We start from the raw sequence: 16206 nt of genomic DNA, 5'->3' as shown, positions 1-16206 counted from the left end.
AAATGAAAACCGACACCGGAGATAACGTCACGAAGCATCGATATGACGGGGCTTTCTATAATTTGTAAAAAGTAATGGGGGCGAATTGATTGCGGCTCGTAAACAGTCTGCATGGGAGACGGTCATGCTGGGAACGATAACGCCGTTATTAAATAGTTAATCGAACGGTCATATATTGTTTTTAATGAAACGTGTTTCATGCTATGGGAACAGTTTGCCAGTTAATTTTACCTCTTTGTGTGCATTGGACGAGTTAAATTGAAAAATCGTGAAGGGTGGGTACGACAGTCATGACCGCAAAACATTATCGATTTCAATTTCAAAAAATATAAGTAATCAAATTTTTAACGATGATTTTATCTATCCATTTGGCCTTTATCTATTGTTTTGAATGCTGAAACTATTAGCCGTTAAACGTATTAACGTTAGCCCGTAAGTTTCAAATGCCTTTTGTTCTGTTTTGAACCTGAAAATTGTCAAATTCAAATCAATTAAGGTATAAAACAACGAAACTTACTTAAAAAGTAATAAGGTCAGTTACTCGCTCTATTGGTTGATTGTCATATGTTAGGCTTGAGTTTTGAAATTCTTGTGGCTTTCGAGTAATTATCATGAATTTAGTCTTCTTGGTGTTGATATTGAGGCCCATGTTCTTACTGCATTTCCTTACACTCCCAAGAATATCCCGCAAATCCTCCATGTTATCTGCAATTAGAACTGTGTCGTCCGCATAACGAATATTGTTGACCCATACACCATTCACCTTAACGCCCACGTTGCGGTCTTCTAGCTAGGGCTTCCTGAAAGAAGCAACAGAATATAAATTGAAGAGAAGTGGGGAGAGCACACCCTTGTCTGACCCCTCTACAAATTGGTCTTGCTTCTGTGAGATCTTTACCAACTCTGACTTCAGCCATTTGGTTCCAGTATAGGCTTTGAATGTAGCGGATGTCTTTTTGGTCTATGTCGATCTATTTAGGATTTGGATCAATTCATAATTCTTTTAAATAAATACAGTGTGTCCCATTTTTGACACTTTTGTAGGGTACCTCGCTTATTTTTAAAAACACAGGATTGCGATTTTTGCAACTGTGTTACTTTTTCGTGATATCAACCGAAAAACCACAACCAAAAAACACCCTGTGGACATACATTACGTACCTCTGTAACTAAAACCATTACGCGGGCTTCATTTCTAGTTTTAGAAGAAAACATATAGGTTGTAATGGGATACTTTCAATTCAATCCATAATCCTGTACAATTCTGGCGTTTACCGGTCTTTTGCCAATTTAGTATTATCGAATGTGGGTGGCACTTTGTACACTAGCATTTTATAAACATATTTATGGTAAAAATTGTCAAAAAAATAGTTCAATTAAGTTAATTTATCCAGGGCTCTTCTAGGAAAGTGACAGTTAAAACTTTTTTAACTCGTACAGCCACATTTGCGTACTTTACAAATAATCTTTTAATCTTTTTTTCTCTCTGATGAGCCGTAATACGGCGAAACCGGTCAGAGGATTGGGATTGATAAACAAAAAACAAAACCTCACCATTTTCTAATAGACAGTTGTGAAACAACATAAGTGGTAACATGGCTTTGTTGGCTGTATCTCAGCACCACACTACAAAATACTTTAAAGTTTATTTCTGTTTAAATGGGACATTATTCCAGCTCGCAATTGATAAGTTCCTTTCAACATAGGAAACAGTCAAAAAAGACATGGTTCAAAGCTTCAAAAGATTTAAGTATATCATATAAAACCTCAACAGAATGGCGTCGACATAAACGACTCGAAAATAACCCCCGGATTTCCACACTTCCAGGGACGAGTACAGTTTCTCGCTTAATAAAGTTATAAAATTTATTCAAGAGGATTTAACTTGCCCCAATGAATCACACTCACGATCGCGACCATCTGAGCTCTTGAAACGGTAGTTACTTGAAACAATTGCCCCTCTTTCTCTTTTTATTCGTCCAAACCAGAAGATGCGACGATAGATCAAAGAGAGGAGTCGCGTGTTAACGAAATGCTTAATGAAGCATGGGGACCGACGCTATAAATTGCCTAATTAATAGGTTAGAGCTGGGACGGCAATGGTCACAAATTGGGCAATTGTGAAAATGTGTCCTGAGAGAGGGCGGATTTAATAAAAAGCGTCCGTTCGAGAGGAAATAATTACTTCCCAGTACGTAAATACTATGGAGGTCCTCAACATACTCCTATTACACAATGTAGAGCAATTATTACAATTTGTCTTAATGCAAAAATCCATTAAGGGAACACTACTATTCTACCACTACACACAGAAATGTGCACTTAAACTTGTATTAAGAATACAATAACTTAAAACATAAAATTCTATAGGTAATATTTTCATCTAATTACGTACCGTGGAAATTGACACCTGTAAGTAATTCATAAGATGAGTACTCATCATAAACAGCTAATGGCCTCGCAAAAGGGCTGGAAAACAACGGTTAACAAAGTGGGGTTTTCTGCCATTTTCTTTCGGACAGCTTTGTGAGACAAGTGGGTTTGTTTTTGCCGTATTTGAGGTAAACTCTCTTAGAAACTCGCCCCTAAAGCGTTCTCAGATGTTATCGTCCTTTTGGGCGGTCGTTTTTCAGTTCATGCGGGTTCTCGAAATGTTGTGTCCTAATCTAAAAAACTACTTTAGTTGTTTTAGATTGCCCTTTTTTGTCTCCGAAATCGGACAGCTGTGACGATCCTCCTTTTAAAACCATTTCAATTCTATCGTAACACAAACACAATTATAAATCAGGCATTTGACTCTTTTCTATCTGCTATTTCAAAGTTTGCATTTCCACGTTATCATAAAACTTTTTGCCGGAATGTTTATTTGCTTTTATCGATATTCTCTCATAAACTCTTTCCGGAAAGTCCATTTCCAAGTTGCCAACTTGTCCTCCGGAATACTTAATACGAAATCTCATCAATACGGTAAAGTTAAAATGCTGAAATTGCTGCAAACTCGGAGAGTTGGATGCGACCGATATAGTTGAGAATTTTCTGTGATAAACTTTGTAAGTTTAGATTGGAGATTCTGGGTGTAGGTGCGCTATAAAAAATTTTGTTTATATTCTAATATAATATTTTTGAATCGAAGGAGTGCTTTGAATTTGTAGTGTATTATAGATATATTTTGTGTATTATATAGTTTTTGTATAATGTATACGCGTGTTTATAATGTATGCGAGTAAGCCAATGATATGAAATATCTGTATATCAAATCTAAAACTTTAGCTGACCAGGCAACTGAACTTCCTTTTTTCCGAAACCTTTCTGAAAACTCATGTTAAACTAAGTATTTCCTGTAAATTTTATCCAGTTGTATAACATTATTATAGTACTTCCACATTATTTATATTAATGACTTAGTAGGCTGTACACCTCGTCTGATTTTGTTCTTTACGCAGATGATACAACCATAATTAGAAAGGCTGAAAATATTGATTCTTCTTGAGACCAAACAAGAGAATAAGAACGAGGATAGAAATGGCCAAATTATTTGAAAACAAGTTATTTACGAGTCGGGATATTAACATGGAACTTAGGATGACGATACTGCGTTGTTACGTTTTTTCCACGCTGTTGTACGGAGTTGAAGCATAGACCCTCAAGAAGAATCACATCGACAAACTACAAGCATTTGAAATGTGGTGCTACCGTAGAATGTGGTGTATTTCCTGGACCGACAGAATTACTAATGCCAAAGTGCTAGATCGGATGCAGAAGAAGCTCAAAGTCATTAACACCATAAAGAAAAGAAAGCTTCAATACCTAGGTCATATAATAAACGGACAGAAAAAGACACTTCTCCAATTGATAGTCCAAGTGAAGATTAGTGGAAAGCCGGGCATTGGCAAATGTCATGTGTCCTGGCTTAAGAACCTTAGATATTGGTTTAACTGTAGCAATCTGTAACTGTTCAGGGGTCTAATCCTTGAAAGCACAGAACGGAACTCTTAGAAGTGTTGATAGAATGTGACAGAAGAAGCTGACAATAAACGAGTTTGTCACATTCTAGTCATTTTACAGGTCTTTCTCTTGATAACTTGATGAGTAGTAGTATAATAGCAAATCACATAAGAATAACTATTTTTTTCTTATTTAAAGCAAAAGTAGCTGAGGGCTTGTCATAGAAATGCAGCACATTTCCACTAACGTACCTTCACTTAATCTATGTGTTTAATATTAATCTATTAGATAAACGAGAGATGTATGCAGCTTTCAGTTATGATTAAACTAGGTACTTGAAACCGCTTCTGAAAGCGACGTATTACACATTATCTCAGTCAGTGCAGAGTAATGCAATTTTCCATTACGGGAAACCCCTAATGCGACCGCCATTGCTTCTAAATAATTAAATGTGGCAATATCGTATGCACGTGCGGCTCTCATGTTAATTGAAGCACTCACTTCCTGGCTCCTTGAACAGCCGGTGCCGAATAGGACGTCTAAAGCAGATTTCGTTTGGTCGGTTGCTTTTTTTAAATAAGGGAGAATTTTGCATCGGCCCGAACGTTTTCGTAAAGTTGCACGCGTAACCGTCGGCTTAATTAGCTGGCACTTGGCGCGACTTCAGTCCTTTCAGTTTTTCAACGCTCCAGGTAATTACAGAGCGAGTGATTTACTGTGTGCAGAAATTCCAGAAACTTGGAAATAATTACGGATGAATAAAAACGCGAAATTGCGCGGGTTAATGAAGCGACGACTACGAATGAAAACAACGAAGTTTCTCGATTTCTTGCTGTGCGGGCTTGGCTCTCGGGTCTTGCATAAAGATCAGAGATGCCCAAATCAATTCGGTAAATCGGAGAGTTTGACCATAAATCTCGGTATTGAATTTACAATTCGGAAATGTTCATTACGTGACCGAAGGGGGTGAGTTTTATGCGACTAGCGAACGCTGAATACGAAATTTGCATCGGTCTGGGGTTTAAAATTTAGACGCCAAAATGGCCGTTAAAGAGATCCTTATTAAATTCCCAGGCAAGATTGGTGGTCACCCCTATTGATAATTCAATTAAAAAAGTCTCGTTAGCAAATTTGGTTTAAAAGTACCAGCCAAGGCAATTAAACGTTAATTGATGACTTGAGAAATAGTAATGGTAATCGAACTTATGGCTTCCAATAATCCGTAATATCCATTAACTAAGAAGCATCCAAAGGACGAGCGAGTAATAAAAAAGGCCATAAAGGGCCGATTCCGTGGAGCACAATGAGATTCTCGTACTATAAGCGCCATAATAATAAATAATCAAGAGACGGTCACTGTTTCCTTTGACTGTAAACATCCCTTGCGATTCCGGTTTCAGCTCCAAATTTATTCCCAGTTTTTCGATAAAACTACCTCGCTCAAAAAAAACTCCAATGGCAATCTCCCTGTCAAAGGTCAAACACCCAGCTCCATGAATAAACTTATGTCTTTGCCAGGCGAGCGGTTTATTTACGTTGTCATGAAGAGAATTAAGATTCAATGTTTTTCACATAAATCTCGACTAAATGATCGATATTCTCTATTTCTTCCAGCTCGAAGTTATAAAACCCATGTGGTTGGTATTATTGCACGAATATTGCCATCACATGACATTTTCTATATTTACTGAATCTTTTAGACATACCATCCGAATAGTAATATATGCGTATAGTTTAGTAAAGGATTCGCTCGTAAATTAGAAAATTCATTATTCATAACTCGTAGCTCCATCCCGCATTGCTAAATGACACAAAAGTGATCCTTTTATAAAACGGAATGAAGAAGGGCATTACTGAAAGGAAACGGGGAAATAAGCTGCGCTGAAAGTGACACTTTGGAATTTATCTGCTTACTCCCGGCCTGTTTTTCCTGATTTTTTTCTACTTTTGCCCTTTTTCTTTCATAGTGTTTTCGACAGTCCAGAGAAAATAATTTAAATTTTTGAAATATGAATAGCACAATAATAGAATTAATTCAAAACAAATGTTTTTACACCAAAATTGTCCACCATTAATAACTTTATTTTTATACAATTTCAGTAATCAGCACATTACAGGATGTCTTCTATACAAGCTTTTCCTCCCTGCGCTTTAAAAATTGACTGAATTTGATGGTCCAAAAAATGGTTGCATACACAAACCACGAAAAGCTTTTAACGTACAGAAACCAGCTTTTGCTACCTATAATAATCTATGTTTTGTGCGTTTTTTTTAATCATATTTGGTGAAGGTTTTGAAAGGGTAGTGGGTGTTCTTTCTCCCCAACTTCTACGCTACTGGAAAAAGTACGGTGTTAAAACACCCATTTGAACCGCCAATATTTTCTACACAAAAAAAGTATACCTGGTCATAGGCTGTAAAGTTAATTTTTTTCGAGAAAAATCAACTTTTATGTTGAAAAACAGTTTATTTAAATGTTGGAACAAGTAACAGAAAATGTACCATTTTAGAGGGTAAATTATAAGAAATTGGTTTCATTTATTGATTTATTAACTATTATTAAACTTCGTTCTATTATTAGTCAATTATTCAAGGCTTAGCAACGATTTAAACAACTTTTTATTCACTAGAGGTTTAAAATTGTTTTAAGTCACTCTGAATTACATTTACTTATTTTCAGAAGTAAACAAGCAAACATCAATGTCACAACTATGAAGCGCGATGAAGTTTAATAGAACTGTAATTTTGTTTTTTTTTTAAATAAATATAAGACGTCGAAATTTAGTAATAGTTATTTGTAAAACACGTGACTTAAACCGATTTATTCACTCGAAGAACTTAGGCCACTCGCTACGCTCGTGGAAAATGGTTTAATTCCCTTGCTGTATAAATAAATAGTATAAAACTATAAAACACGTGAATAAAAAATGGTTTAAGTCACTTGCTGTATAAATAAATATTAATCAGAAAAAAAATTGGACCGTCTATTACCTAACGACTACATCTTTTCTCTCTAATTCTTCTTAATTTTAGAGTACATATTAGATAAAAGTCTTAAAAAAGAAAAAAAATTAAGAGTACCTAAACCTCAATGTCCTCTGTTATCGTAAATCTGTGATTTTCGGGTATACTATAATCGGGTTAACTCGATCGATATATCAATCTAAGTTTGAATTAATCATATTGGTCTTTGATGATAGCAATCTAATCCAGTTGGCCCTAATCCATCTGATTTATTGATCAGATTAATTTGATTGCCGTTTCCTAAAATTATCTCAAAATATTGTGCTAATGCTTGTTTTTCCATATACTGATTTATGAACTACTTTTTAATAGAACCACATTGATAAGCAGCAGTTTACAAATTAAAGGTTCTTTTCCTGAGTTTTAACTTGCTCTTTGACACAATTCTAATGATTGCTCACTGCACTGAGACTAACCAGAATTTTTACACTGTCATAGCACCAAACTCTTTGTCATGAACACGGTTTCGTGACATCAAAAAAGAAACATAAGCGCCTGACCTTAAACCAGATTAGCTTATATTTCGCCCCCAAAAAGCCGGCTCTATGGCAATCTTGTTTACTTATCGGATTTTCTTAAATGAACTCGGCACACACCGCGCTTGCAAAAACTGGGAATAACGAATTTTCTTCCGTCATTTCCCACGAGGGAATAGCTCGAGGCATTAAACTGTTCTTGCAGTTTGTTATTCTGTGTATTTCTACTTCCTTCGTTCGAAATCGAATGATGGATTTGCGATAAATTGATTGTCGTCGTTATGGTATTGGCCGGAAATGTTCTTATTTTCCTTTTTTGTTTCAGCTAACATCCAAAGCACTCAGAACGATATTTTGCTTTACATCGGTCTGACCGTGGCAATATTCCTAGTATGCCTTTTGTCTTTCTTTGTCATACGTTTGTATAGGAAGAAAGGGCAGCATCAGAGTTTGTGCAACATGGCAGCTAGTGGTAAGTTGCGTAAAGGACAATTGAAGAAGTTAAAAACAAACAATTACTACTACGTTTCTGCCTATTTCAGACTACCATCCAGAATTTTTTCCTGAACAGGACAAGAAGTCGCTCAGCCTGCAGCCAGATCTGACTCAGACGGTAGCCGCTTGCTACGAGTACCCGTTCACAACACCGGCGACTTCGGTAACCAGATCGGTATCGGAGCACCATTATGACGTACCCCATCTGGCCTCTGCGTCCGATATTCAGATGTCGCCGGCCACCAGTTCCACACTAGAGTCATCTAGCGGCAAGCGCAGTCTGATGAGTGGCTCTACGAACAATTGTAAGTCACATCCAAGTTAACCAAGTTATCAAGTTCTGACATTCTAAATTTCTAGCTGATTCCACTTACGACGTAGCTACTGAACAAGTTACTTTGCCAATCTCATCTCTTCCAACGGCGTACGCAGTCACACCAACAACAAGCGGAAATTACACTAGTGCTACAGTTACTCACACCGGTGCCTTCCTGAACCTTCCGGAATCAGGAGTCAACCTCTTAGTTCCAGATGGGGCTGTGTCTAGAAGCAGAAAACAGGAAATATTTCTCTCTATTCTCAACGAAGACTGTTTCCGACCTAAACTAGCAGAACATTTGACTCAGCTCAGTCCTGTAGTGTCCTGCGGACCTAACGTGTCTTTAAACAAGGCTGTGGTACTTAGGGTGCCACACTGTGCAGAGTTAAACCGGTACAATTGGTCAATTTCAGTATTGCAAAGCGACTGTAGTGACTCTCAGTGGCAGACTGCCGTCACTTTAGGACAAGAAACAATCAACACAAATGTTTTCTGCCAACTGGACAGTGACTCCGCGTACTTAGTAACGGAATGTTTGTCTAGATTTGTAGTAGTTGGAAAATCCGTTACAGGAAATGCTATTAAAAGACTGAAACTTGCAGTATTTGCTCCTAAACTGTGTTTCCAGACCACCACCGACTATTGTATTAGAGTGTATATCTTAGAAGATACTGAGAGTTCGATGGAAACTGTATTTGGTCAGGAAAAAAGACTCGGGGGGTATTTACTGGACGAACCCCGTTCGATCACCTTCCAAGATGGTGGTAACGCTCTTTGTCTCAGTTTGGAGGGAATTAGCGATGGGTGGCAGGCTAAGCCAGGTAGCAGCTATCAAGAAGTTCCTTTTACCCACGTCTGGCAAGCCAATAGCAACAGTCTGCATTGCAGCTTCACTTTAGAATCGTACGAAGTGTGCCGAACACCACTGAGCTTTAAGATGCGCGTCTTTCAGAAAGGTTTCGACTTTCACCAAGTGTTCGACGTCTGCTGCAGGGACGAAGTGCCAAAACTCCACCCAAACAGTGGGACGACTGACTCAAAAAAATCCTCATCAAGTGCCAAAAATCTTATAGTGACTGATCGTGGCGTTTCCACGTGTGACGATTTTACTTTTAGACTGAATAAACAAATACGGAAACAGTTGTGCCATTGTTTGGATCCACCAACTCAACGAGGAAACGACTGGCGTATGCTGGCACATGCTTTAAATGTGGATAGGTATATAAACTTTTTTGCTACTAAACCGTCACCCACTGATTGTATCTTAGACTTGTGGGAGGCCAGAAATAGGGGTAGTAATGCTTTAACAGAACTCAGGCGGATATTTAACGATATGGAACGCGTTGACGTTGCAAATGTACTCGATACTTGTTTGGGACCCAATTGGTTGTAATATATTTTTATTTTGTGTTGTACGAATTATTCATATGCTCTGAACTGTTGCATTAACAATATCAACATCAAATGAGCATTTGCGAATATGATGATCACTCAAGTGCAAATCATAGTACATCTAGAATGCTAGGCAGAGTTATGAATTATTCAATTATATGTATTCCTTTCATCGAAATAAATTTGTTTTTAAATTTGTTAAATATTGCGATATATGTTAAAGTTAGTCGTATGACAAAAACAATTTTTTGTGCAATTGAATTACTTAAAATGCTACTTTAATTTTCTTCTATAAATCTACTTTTACACTCGTTAATAGGCACCAACTATTAGGTAGCTAGCTATAAAGAAATCTATAAAACAGTGAGGACGAGCCTATAATGTAATAGGCAATACGGCCTATTTGGCAAAATCCTCGCTTGAAACCTAATAATAAAACAAACGATTTTGGTAAGTATATGGCGATTATCCAACTAAAATTATTTCTATGCATATACAAGGTAGAGTTTTATACAAACAAATCAAAAGTAGTTTTCTAGATATTTTAGAAATGTTTTGTACAAAGAAAACGTATACATAGCGCCTAGAATTATCGTTGACTCATGTATAATGATATTTAAATTTAGATATTACCAAGTCGAAGATGTACATAAATGGTCAATAAATATATTATATTAAGACTTTAAAGATTATTTTACTCTCCAATTATTACCTACTGGTTATTCCGCTTTGATGTTATAATTGTTATAATATCTTCATGATTTAAAAAATTAAAGCTGAGATTCTTCTGAGAACACTATCACCCAGTATAACGACAATCAGATTGAAGTATTGCTGGTTGCGTGAAACAGGTTATAGGAGATTATTTCTTTATTAACCCATTAGCGCCCACGGATACCATATGGTATCACAAATCATCTCCCTCTTCTACAGCGCGCCGTAGTGTCGTTTGAAGTAAGTACCTCGTGTGGCCGCGTTTTTTCGTTTCGTACACAGTCTGTTTCACCTCTCAGCTGCAGGCAGAGCCCTTGGAAACAGTTCTGGTATTGGTGTGCACGTGTTTTGCATCGGCTGATTTTATTGTGCGCGTAAATATGGACATTCGATGGGCGTAAGTACTTTTTTATGTTCCCTGTTTTATTTTATATTGCATGTAATACATTATGTTATTGCTTATCAATGACACAATACTTCTGGATTGGAATTAAATAAATTTCCGCAACATATTGTGAACTATAGGGTCCTAAAGATCACTGATACCATATGGTATCTGTGGGCGTTTTGGGTATAAATAGTGACATGTTTCATAATTGTAAAACTGTTATTATTTTTTTATTTTAGAAAAGGTTTTTCACTCTCGCAAGCTTTGGATATGATAAATGAAGATGATGACTTGCTTCAGGAAGTCGACGAAATATTTCTGGAACCGCCAGAGCCTACTGTCGACACAGACCAGGATTCTGCGGACGAAGACGAAGGGGGCATGCTTTATAATCTCAGTGGTAATATAAATTTATTACTTTTTATAATTATTCTTTTTCACATTTCGCATATTTCAGGTCGTCAATTGCGAGCTCCTGCTGAAATAAAATTACTGAACAATGACAGAGTAGGTGGAACCAGTGTAAATGACGAACCCGAAAATGTAGGTAAAATTTACATAACATAAATTTAATACTCAAGTAATTTCTTTTGTTTTCAGGAAAGATTGAGAGACCCAGTAAATGTAATGCCTTCAACTTCAGCAACAACAGATAATGTTTTGTTACATCCTGGAAATCGGGAGTGGATTACAGATCGCCTATCTCAAAAACCCATTCCAAAGTGGATTTCTGGTGATATACAACCAATGAATCGGCAATTTCTTGAGTCAGATTATTCGATGTATAAGGATATGTCACCCGTTCAGCTATTTCAACTTTTTTTCGATGATGGCGTTTTTCAGTTCCTTACGGAAGAAACACGAAAATATGCCCTATTTAAAAATGAAGCAGATCCTGGAATTAGTGATTCAGAAATTCGCTGTTTTATCGGTATCCTTATTCTTAGTGGGTACAACAATCTACCATCAAAGCGATCATTCTGGGATATGAAAGACGATGTTCACAATAAAATGGTATCTGATGCGATGAGAAGAAATAGATTTTTACAAATTCAGAGGTTTATTCATATGGCAGATAATACTGATATAAATGAAGCTGACAAAGCCTGGAAATTGCGACCTCTTATGAATGCAATAAAAGAGAAGTGTTTGGCCAATTTTCACCCAGTTCAGGATTTATCCTACGACGAAACGATGATAAAGTATTATGGACGCCACGGATGTAAGCAGTTCATCCGTGGCAAACCTATTCGCTTCGGATATAAGATGTGGTCCCTCAATTCTAAAGATGGATATCTGGTTAATTTTGATTTATACCAGGGCAATGACCCTAAAGCAGACATCGACATAAGCAAATTAGTAGGAAAATGCGCAGCACCAATGGTATTGATGCTAAAAGAGCTACCACAACCACGTTTGCCGTATAATATTTATATCGATAATCTATTTACCGGCTTCAATTTGTTAGCTTACCTAAAAAATTTAGGATATGGGGCAGTTGGCACAATTCGAGAAAATCGAATATCTAAATCATGTCCAATTACCGGAAAAAACCAGTTTCAAAAAAAGAAACGTGGAGAGTATGAACATATCATCGAAAAAAATGACGGTATATTGTTAGTACGATGGATGGACAATTCAGTTGTCACTATAGCCTCTACAAATGCCGGTGTTCAGCCAGAGGGAACGGTAAAAAGGTATTGCCAAAAAGAAAAAAAACATGTGTTGGTTCCTCGCCCTAACTGTGTAGCTGCTTACAACCAAAACATGGGGGGTACCGACCTTATGGACCAGGCAGTTGCTGCCTATAGAATTGGAATCCGAGGCAAGAAGTGGTACTGGCCAATTTTTACATGGCTTATTGATGCCGCGTTGCACAATGCTTGGTATATTTGCAGAAAAAATAAACCAATTTCAGCATTGAATTTCAGAAGGGAGATAGTCCAAATATATTTAACAAAATATAAAACTCCAGCAAAAGCTGCTGGACGGATCAGCCTTTCAAGGAATTTAATTCCAGACATAAGATTAGATCGAATGGACCATTTTGTCATCTCGTGTAACCGACGTAGATGTGCCGGAATAGGATGTAAATCTTTTGGCAGAACAATGTGTCAAAAGTGTGACGTGGGTCTTTGTATCAAGTGCTTTGCCCCTTATCACACCAAATAGATTTTTTTTTTACATATTATTGCATGTTTACATTTATATGTATCTTTTTATTATTTGTCAATAAAAATGTTCTCAAACGCCCACGGATACCAAATGGTATCAGTGTTTTTTTCGAATACTAAAACAAAAAAAAATTAGGAAATCACGATTTCTTGTCTTGACAACACCAATCTTCCGTAAAAGTGTATCAAAAAATACATATTCAAAAAAAAAAAAATCTGGGCGCTAATGGGTTAAAAAGCAGATTTGACTTTTCTTTGACAATTGACAACAAGTATATAACCTCAAATAATCTTCATAACATAACCCTAAATTTGTTGAGCGTGTTTTGTTGTTATGTATTTAATTCATATTTAAACTTATTAGTAGTTTCGTTTAGTAATAATAATAATGCCGAAAGTTAAACCAGAAAAGAAAAGTCGAGTCCACAATGAAGTGGCCAAACAAGGTAAGTTCCCTACATGCATAAGTCTTTATGAAATGTAGAGTTTACACTCTCAACTGTTGCAGGAATTATGTTCAATAAGGACTTTGGACAACACATTCTCAAAAACCCTATGGTGATCACTTCAATGGTTGAAAAAGCAGCAGTAAGACCCACTGACACTGTTCTTGAAATAGGTCCTGGTACTGGTAACATGACTGTAAAACTTTTGGAACAGTCCAAGAAAGTAATTGCCTGTGAAATTGATACTCGTTTAGTTGCGGAATTACAAAAACGTGTCCAAGGCACACATTTACAACACAAACTGCAAATTGAAGTGGGCGATGTGCTCAAAAAAGAATTTCCATTCTTTAATATTTGTGTTGCCAATGTGCCTTATCAAATTTCCTCACCTTTGGTGTTTAAACTTTTATTGCACCGGCCATTCTTTAGATGTGCAGTGCTGATGTTTCAAAGAGAGTTTGCACAAAGATTGGTTGCCAAACCAGGTGATAAACTGTACTGCAGACTGTCTGTAAATACCCAACTTCTTGCTAGGGTTGATATGTTAATGAAAGTGGGCAAAAATAACTTTAGGCCTCCACCAAAAGTTGAATCTTCAGTGGTACGGATAGAGCCTAGGAACCCACCCCCTCCTATTTCATATACAGAATGGGATGGCCTTACTAGAATTGTTTTTATCAGGAAAAATAAAACTCTTAGCAGTGTGTTTAAACAGACTGCTGTACTAACTACACTGGAAAAAAATTATAAATTGCATTGCAACTTGCATAATAAGGTTTGTAGTATGCTTTATAAAAAAAATTATTAGGCTTTAAGTAGAGGTATTTAAGTAACAGCATGGGTTGGTTAGATAACAACTACTTAGTTCTTAGTAGTGTTTGGTGATTAATGTTTCTTTTGGCAAAATAGAAAACACGTAAGTTAAGCTGCAATGTGCTTTTGTGAATGCATATTAAGGCTGATATGAGGCTTAAATGGAAGTAATTTGTATTTGGCTTTTTAGCATTTATGTTAAGTACCCTATACTAAATATCATTACAAATGACTTGGTTTTCCAGGAAATTCCTGAAGACCTTAATATGAAGGATAAAATAGAGAGTATTTTGACTTCAATAGATGCTGGAAATAAAAGGGCCAGAGTTATGGATTTGGATGACTTTATGGTGTAAGTTGTTGTGAAACATGTTTAATAATGACTTCTGATACTACTGCTAACAATTTCCGTAAATTTCAGATTACTTCATGCATTTAACAGTGAAGGAATTCATTTTTCATAGCAACCCACATTATGTTAAGTTTGTTTGGTAATGTAATTAGGAAGACTGTCTAATTAATATAAATTTTGTTTTTATTGTAGAGTTGTATAATTTTTTTTGTATGTAATTTTTGTTTATGAGACCTTGAAACATTGTGACATATTTGATTTGATTTGTCTTCGGTATTACTTTTTCAAAGCCAAACTAAAAACCTAGTATATTGTCATTTTGCAAATATTGGTTTTAACAGATACAGATTTGGATCAAATGATAGTTATTTGTCCTTGTAGGCCCCTTCTTTTTGAAAAAATGTCCACTAAAATGCGATATTATTACGCAAAAATTATTGTTTTTCGGTCAAAAAAAACGTAGGTTTTTACATTTTTGGTCTACAAAAGGTATTACGGCGTGTTTTTGAAAAAAACATACTTTTTTATAAATTACTCAGGAATACCAGGACTAATTTTAATGAGATAATTAACACTAAACGTTTAATGGTTTTAAAATGAGTAACCAAAAATGAGGTTAATGAAACCTTTGTTTAGTGTTGCGCAAAATGGAAAGAATTTATTGGAGTTATAGGACAATAATTACCGAAAGTTTAAACGTCCTTATATGTTACCCTGTACTGCAGGAACCCTGAGATTAATTTTAATTAAAATATTCATATTAAAAATTGAACTAGGAACATAGGCTGTTGATTAATAAACGCATTTCTGTTGTAGACGTAGGTACCCTATAAGAAATTGTCTATTTCGAAACCACCCCGTAATTCCGTTTGTATATCAAAAATTGAAAAACCCCCAAACATGTCCCGAGATATCAACCAATCCCACAAAATGATATAAGAATGTTCTAAAATTATCTCAGCTATCGAATGCACTGGATCGAGATTCAAGAAATTTACAGCACATTTTTTTTACCTTTTATATCTGTGAAGAAACCACTTTTGAGGCAAAATTAATGACTGTCCTCTGATTCTAGAGGAAATGGCCTTTCAAAACCTTTTTTGTTTAATAAATCCGGCTGAGGCATTTCGGAGATACAGGCCCTTAAAAATGGTCAAAAATTTTGCTGTATCAATCCCCTTTGTGAGCAGTTCATTTTGACATTTGAAAATAATCAGGATCATCGCTATTCATCTAAATCCATAGTTAAGGGAATCTAGTTTTGAAGTAGTTACCAAATATGTTTTGATATTTTGTGGGCACAACATGGCTGATTAGGGTAGTGATTTAAAATAATGCTAAACAAATTCATTGTTGGGAATTTTTCCATTTTGATTATGATGATTGATTATTGGGTCTATTTTGAGCTGGCTGATGGTTAATATGGGTTGGGTTTTTCCTAAAATAAGTATAAATTGTTCTGGACCAGCTTCTGTTCCATAATATGATTTCGGACATATGATCCCGCTTAAAGAATACTATTATGAATTACCTAATTTTTTAATTTATTTTGTAACATGTTTTAAGTGTATTTTTTTAAATATCTAAAACATTTACACCTTTACTAAATATTATTAATTTTCTCTTCCATGTTATAACAGCTCAGTTGATAAAACTCCGAATTGAAGG

General features: G+C 36.0%; 2 protein-coding genes across 4 annotated transcripts in view; both read left to right on the top strand.

The window, feature by feature from the left end:
• unc-5 (netrin receptor unc-5) overlaps positions 1-10338 on the top strand; it is a 137861-nt gene extending 127523 nt beyond the window's left edge. For all 3 annotated transcript variants that reach the window (XM_081977066.1, XM_081977067.1, XM_081977065.1), the window contains 3 exons: positions 7771-7917; positions 7988-8245; positions 8301-10338. In XM_081977066.1, the coding sequence (XP_081833192.1) occupies positions 7771-7917; positions 7988-8245; positions 8301-9652 (1757 nt within the window). In that variant the 3' untranslated portion in view covers positions 9653-10338. The remainder of the gene's footprint in view (positions 1-7770; positions 7918-7987; positions 8246-8300) is intronic.
• Positions 10339-13208: 2870 nt separating this feature from the next.
• Positions 13209-14729, top strand: LOC145727499 (putative dimethyladenosine transferase). The gene is made up of 4 exons (XM_081977084.1): positions 13209-13373; positions 13436-14148; positions 14432-14538; positions 14608-14729. Exons 1-4 carry the CDS (start codon positions 13316-13318, stop codon positions 14648-14650), a joined length of 921 nt encoding a protein of 306 aa, XP_081833210.1. The 5' UTR covers positions 13209-13315; the 3' UTR covers positions 14651-14729.
• Positions 14730-16206: the final 1477 nt, after the last annotated feature.

This window comes from Ips typographus, linkage group LG4, assembly GCF_016097725.1.
Source record: "Ips typographus isolate SLU linkage group LG4, UJ_Ityp_2.0, whole genome shotgun sequence".
NCBI classification, from domain to species: Eukaryota; Metazoa; Arthropoda; class Insecta; order Coleoptera; family Curculionidae; genus Ips; species Ips typographus.
Note: the sequence above shows the minus strand (reverse complement) of the source record. Positions and strands in the feature narration are given on the sequence as shown.

Bases quoted from the DNA above. Each gene is read 5' to 3' on its own strand.
- LOC145727499 (XM_081977084.1), top strand. From the start codon at position 13,316: ATGCCGAAAGTTAAACCAGAAAAGAAAAGTCGAGTCCACAATGAAGTG. The intron at 13,374-13,435 runs GTAAGTTCCCTA...CAACTGTTGCAG, and splicing joins CAATGAAGTGGCCAAACAAG to GAATTATGTTCAATAAGGAC. The intron at 14,149-14,431 runs GTTTGTAGTATG...TTGGTTTTCCAG, and splicing joins ATTGCAACTTGCATAATAAG to GAAATTCCTGAAGACCTTAA.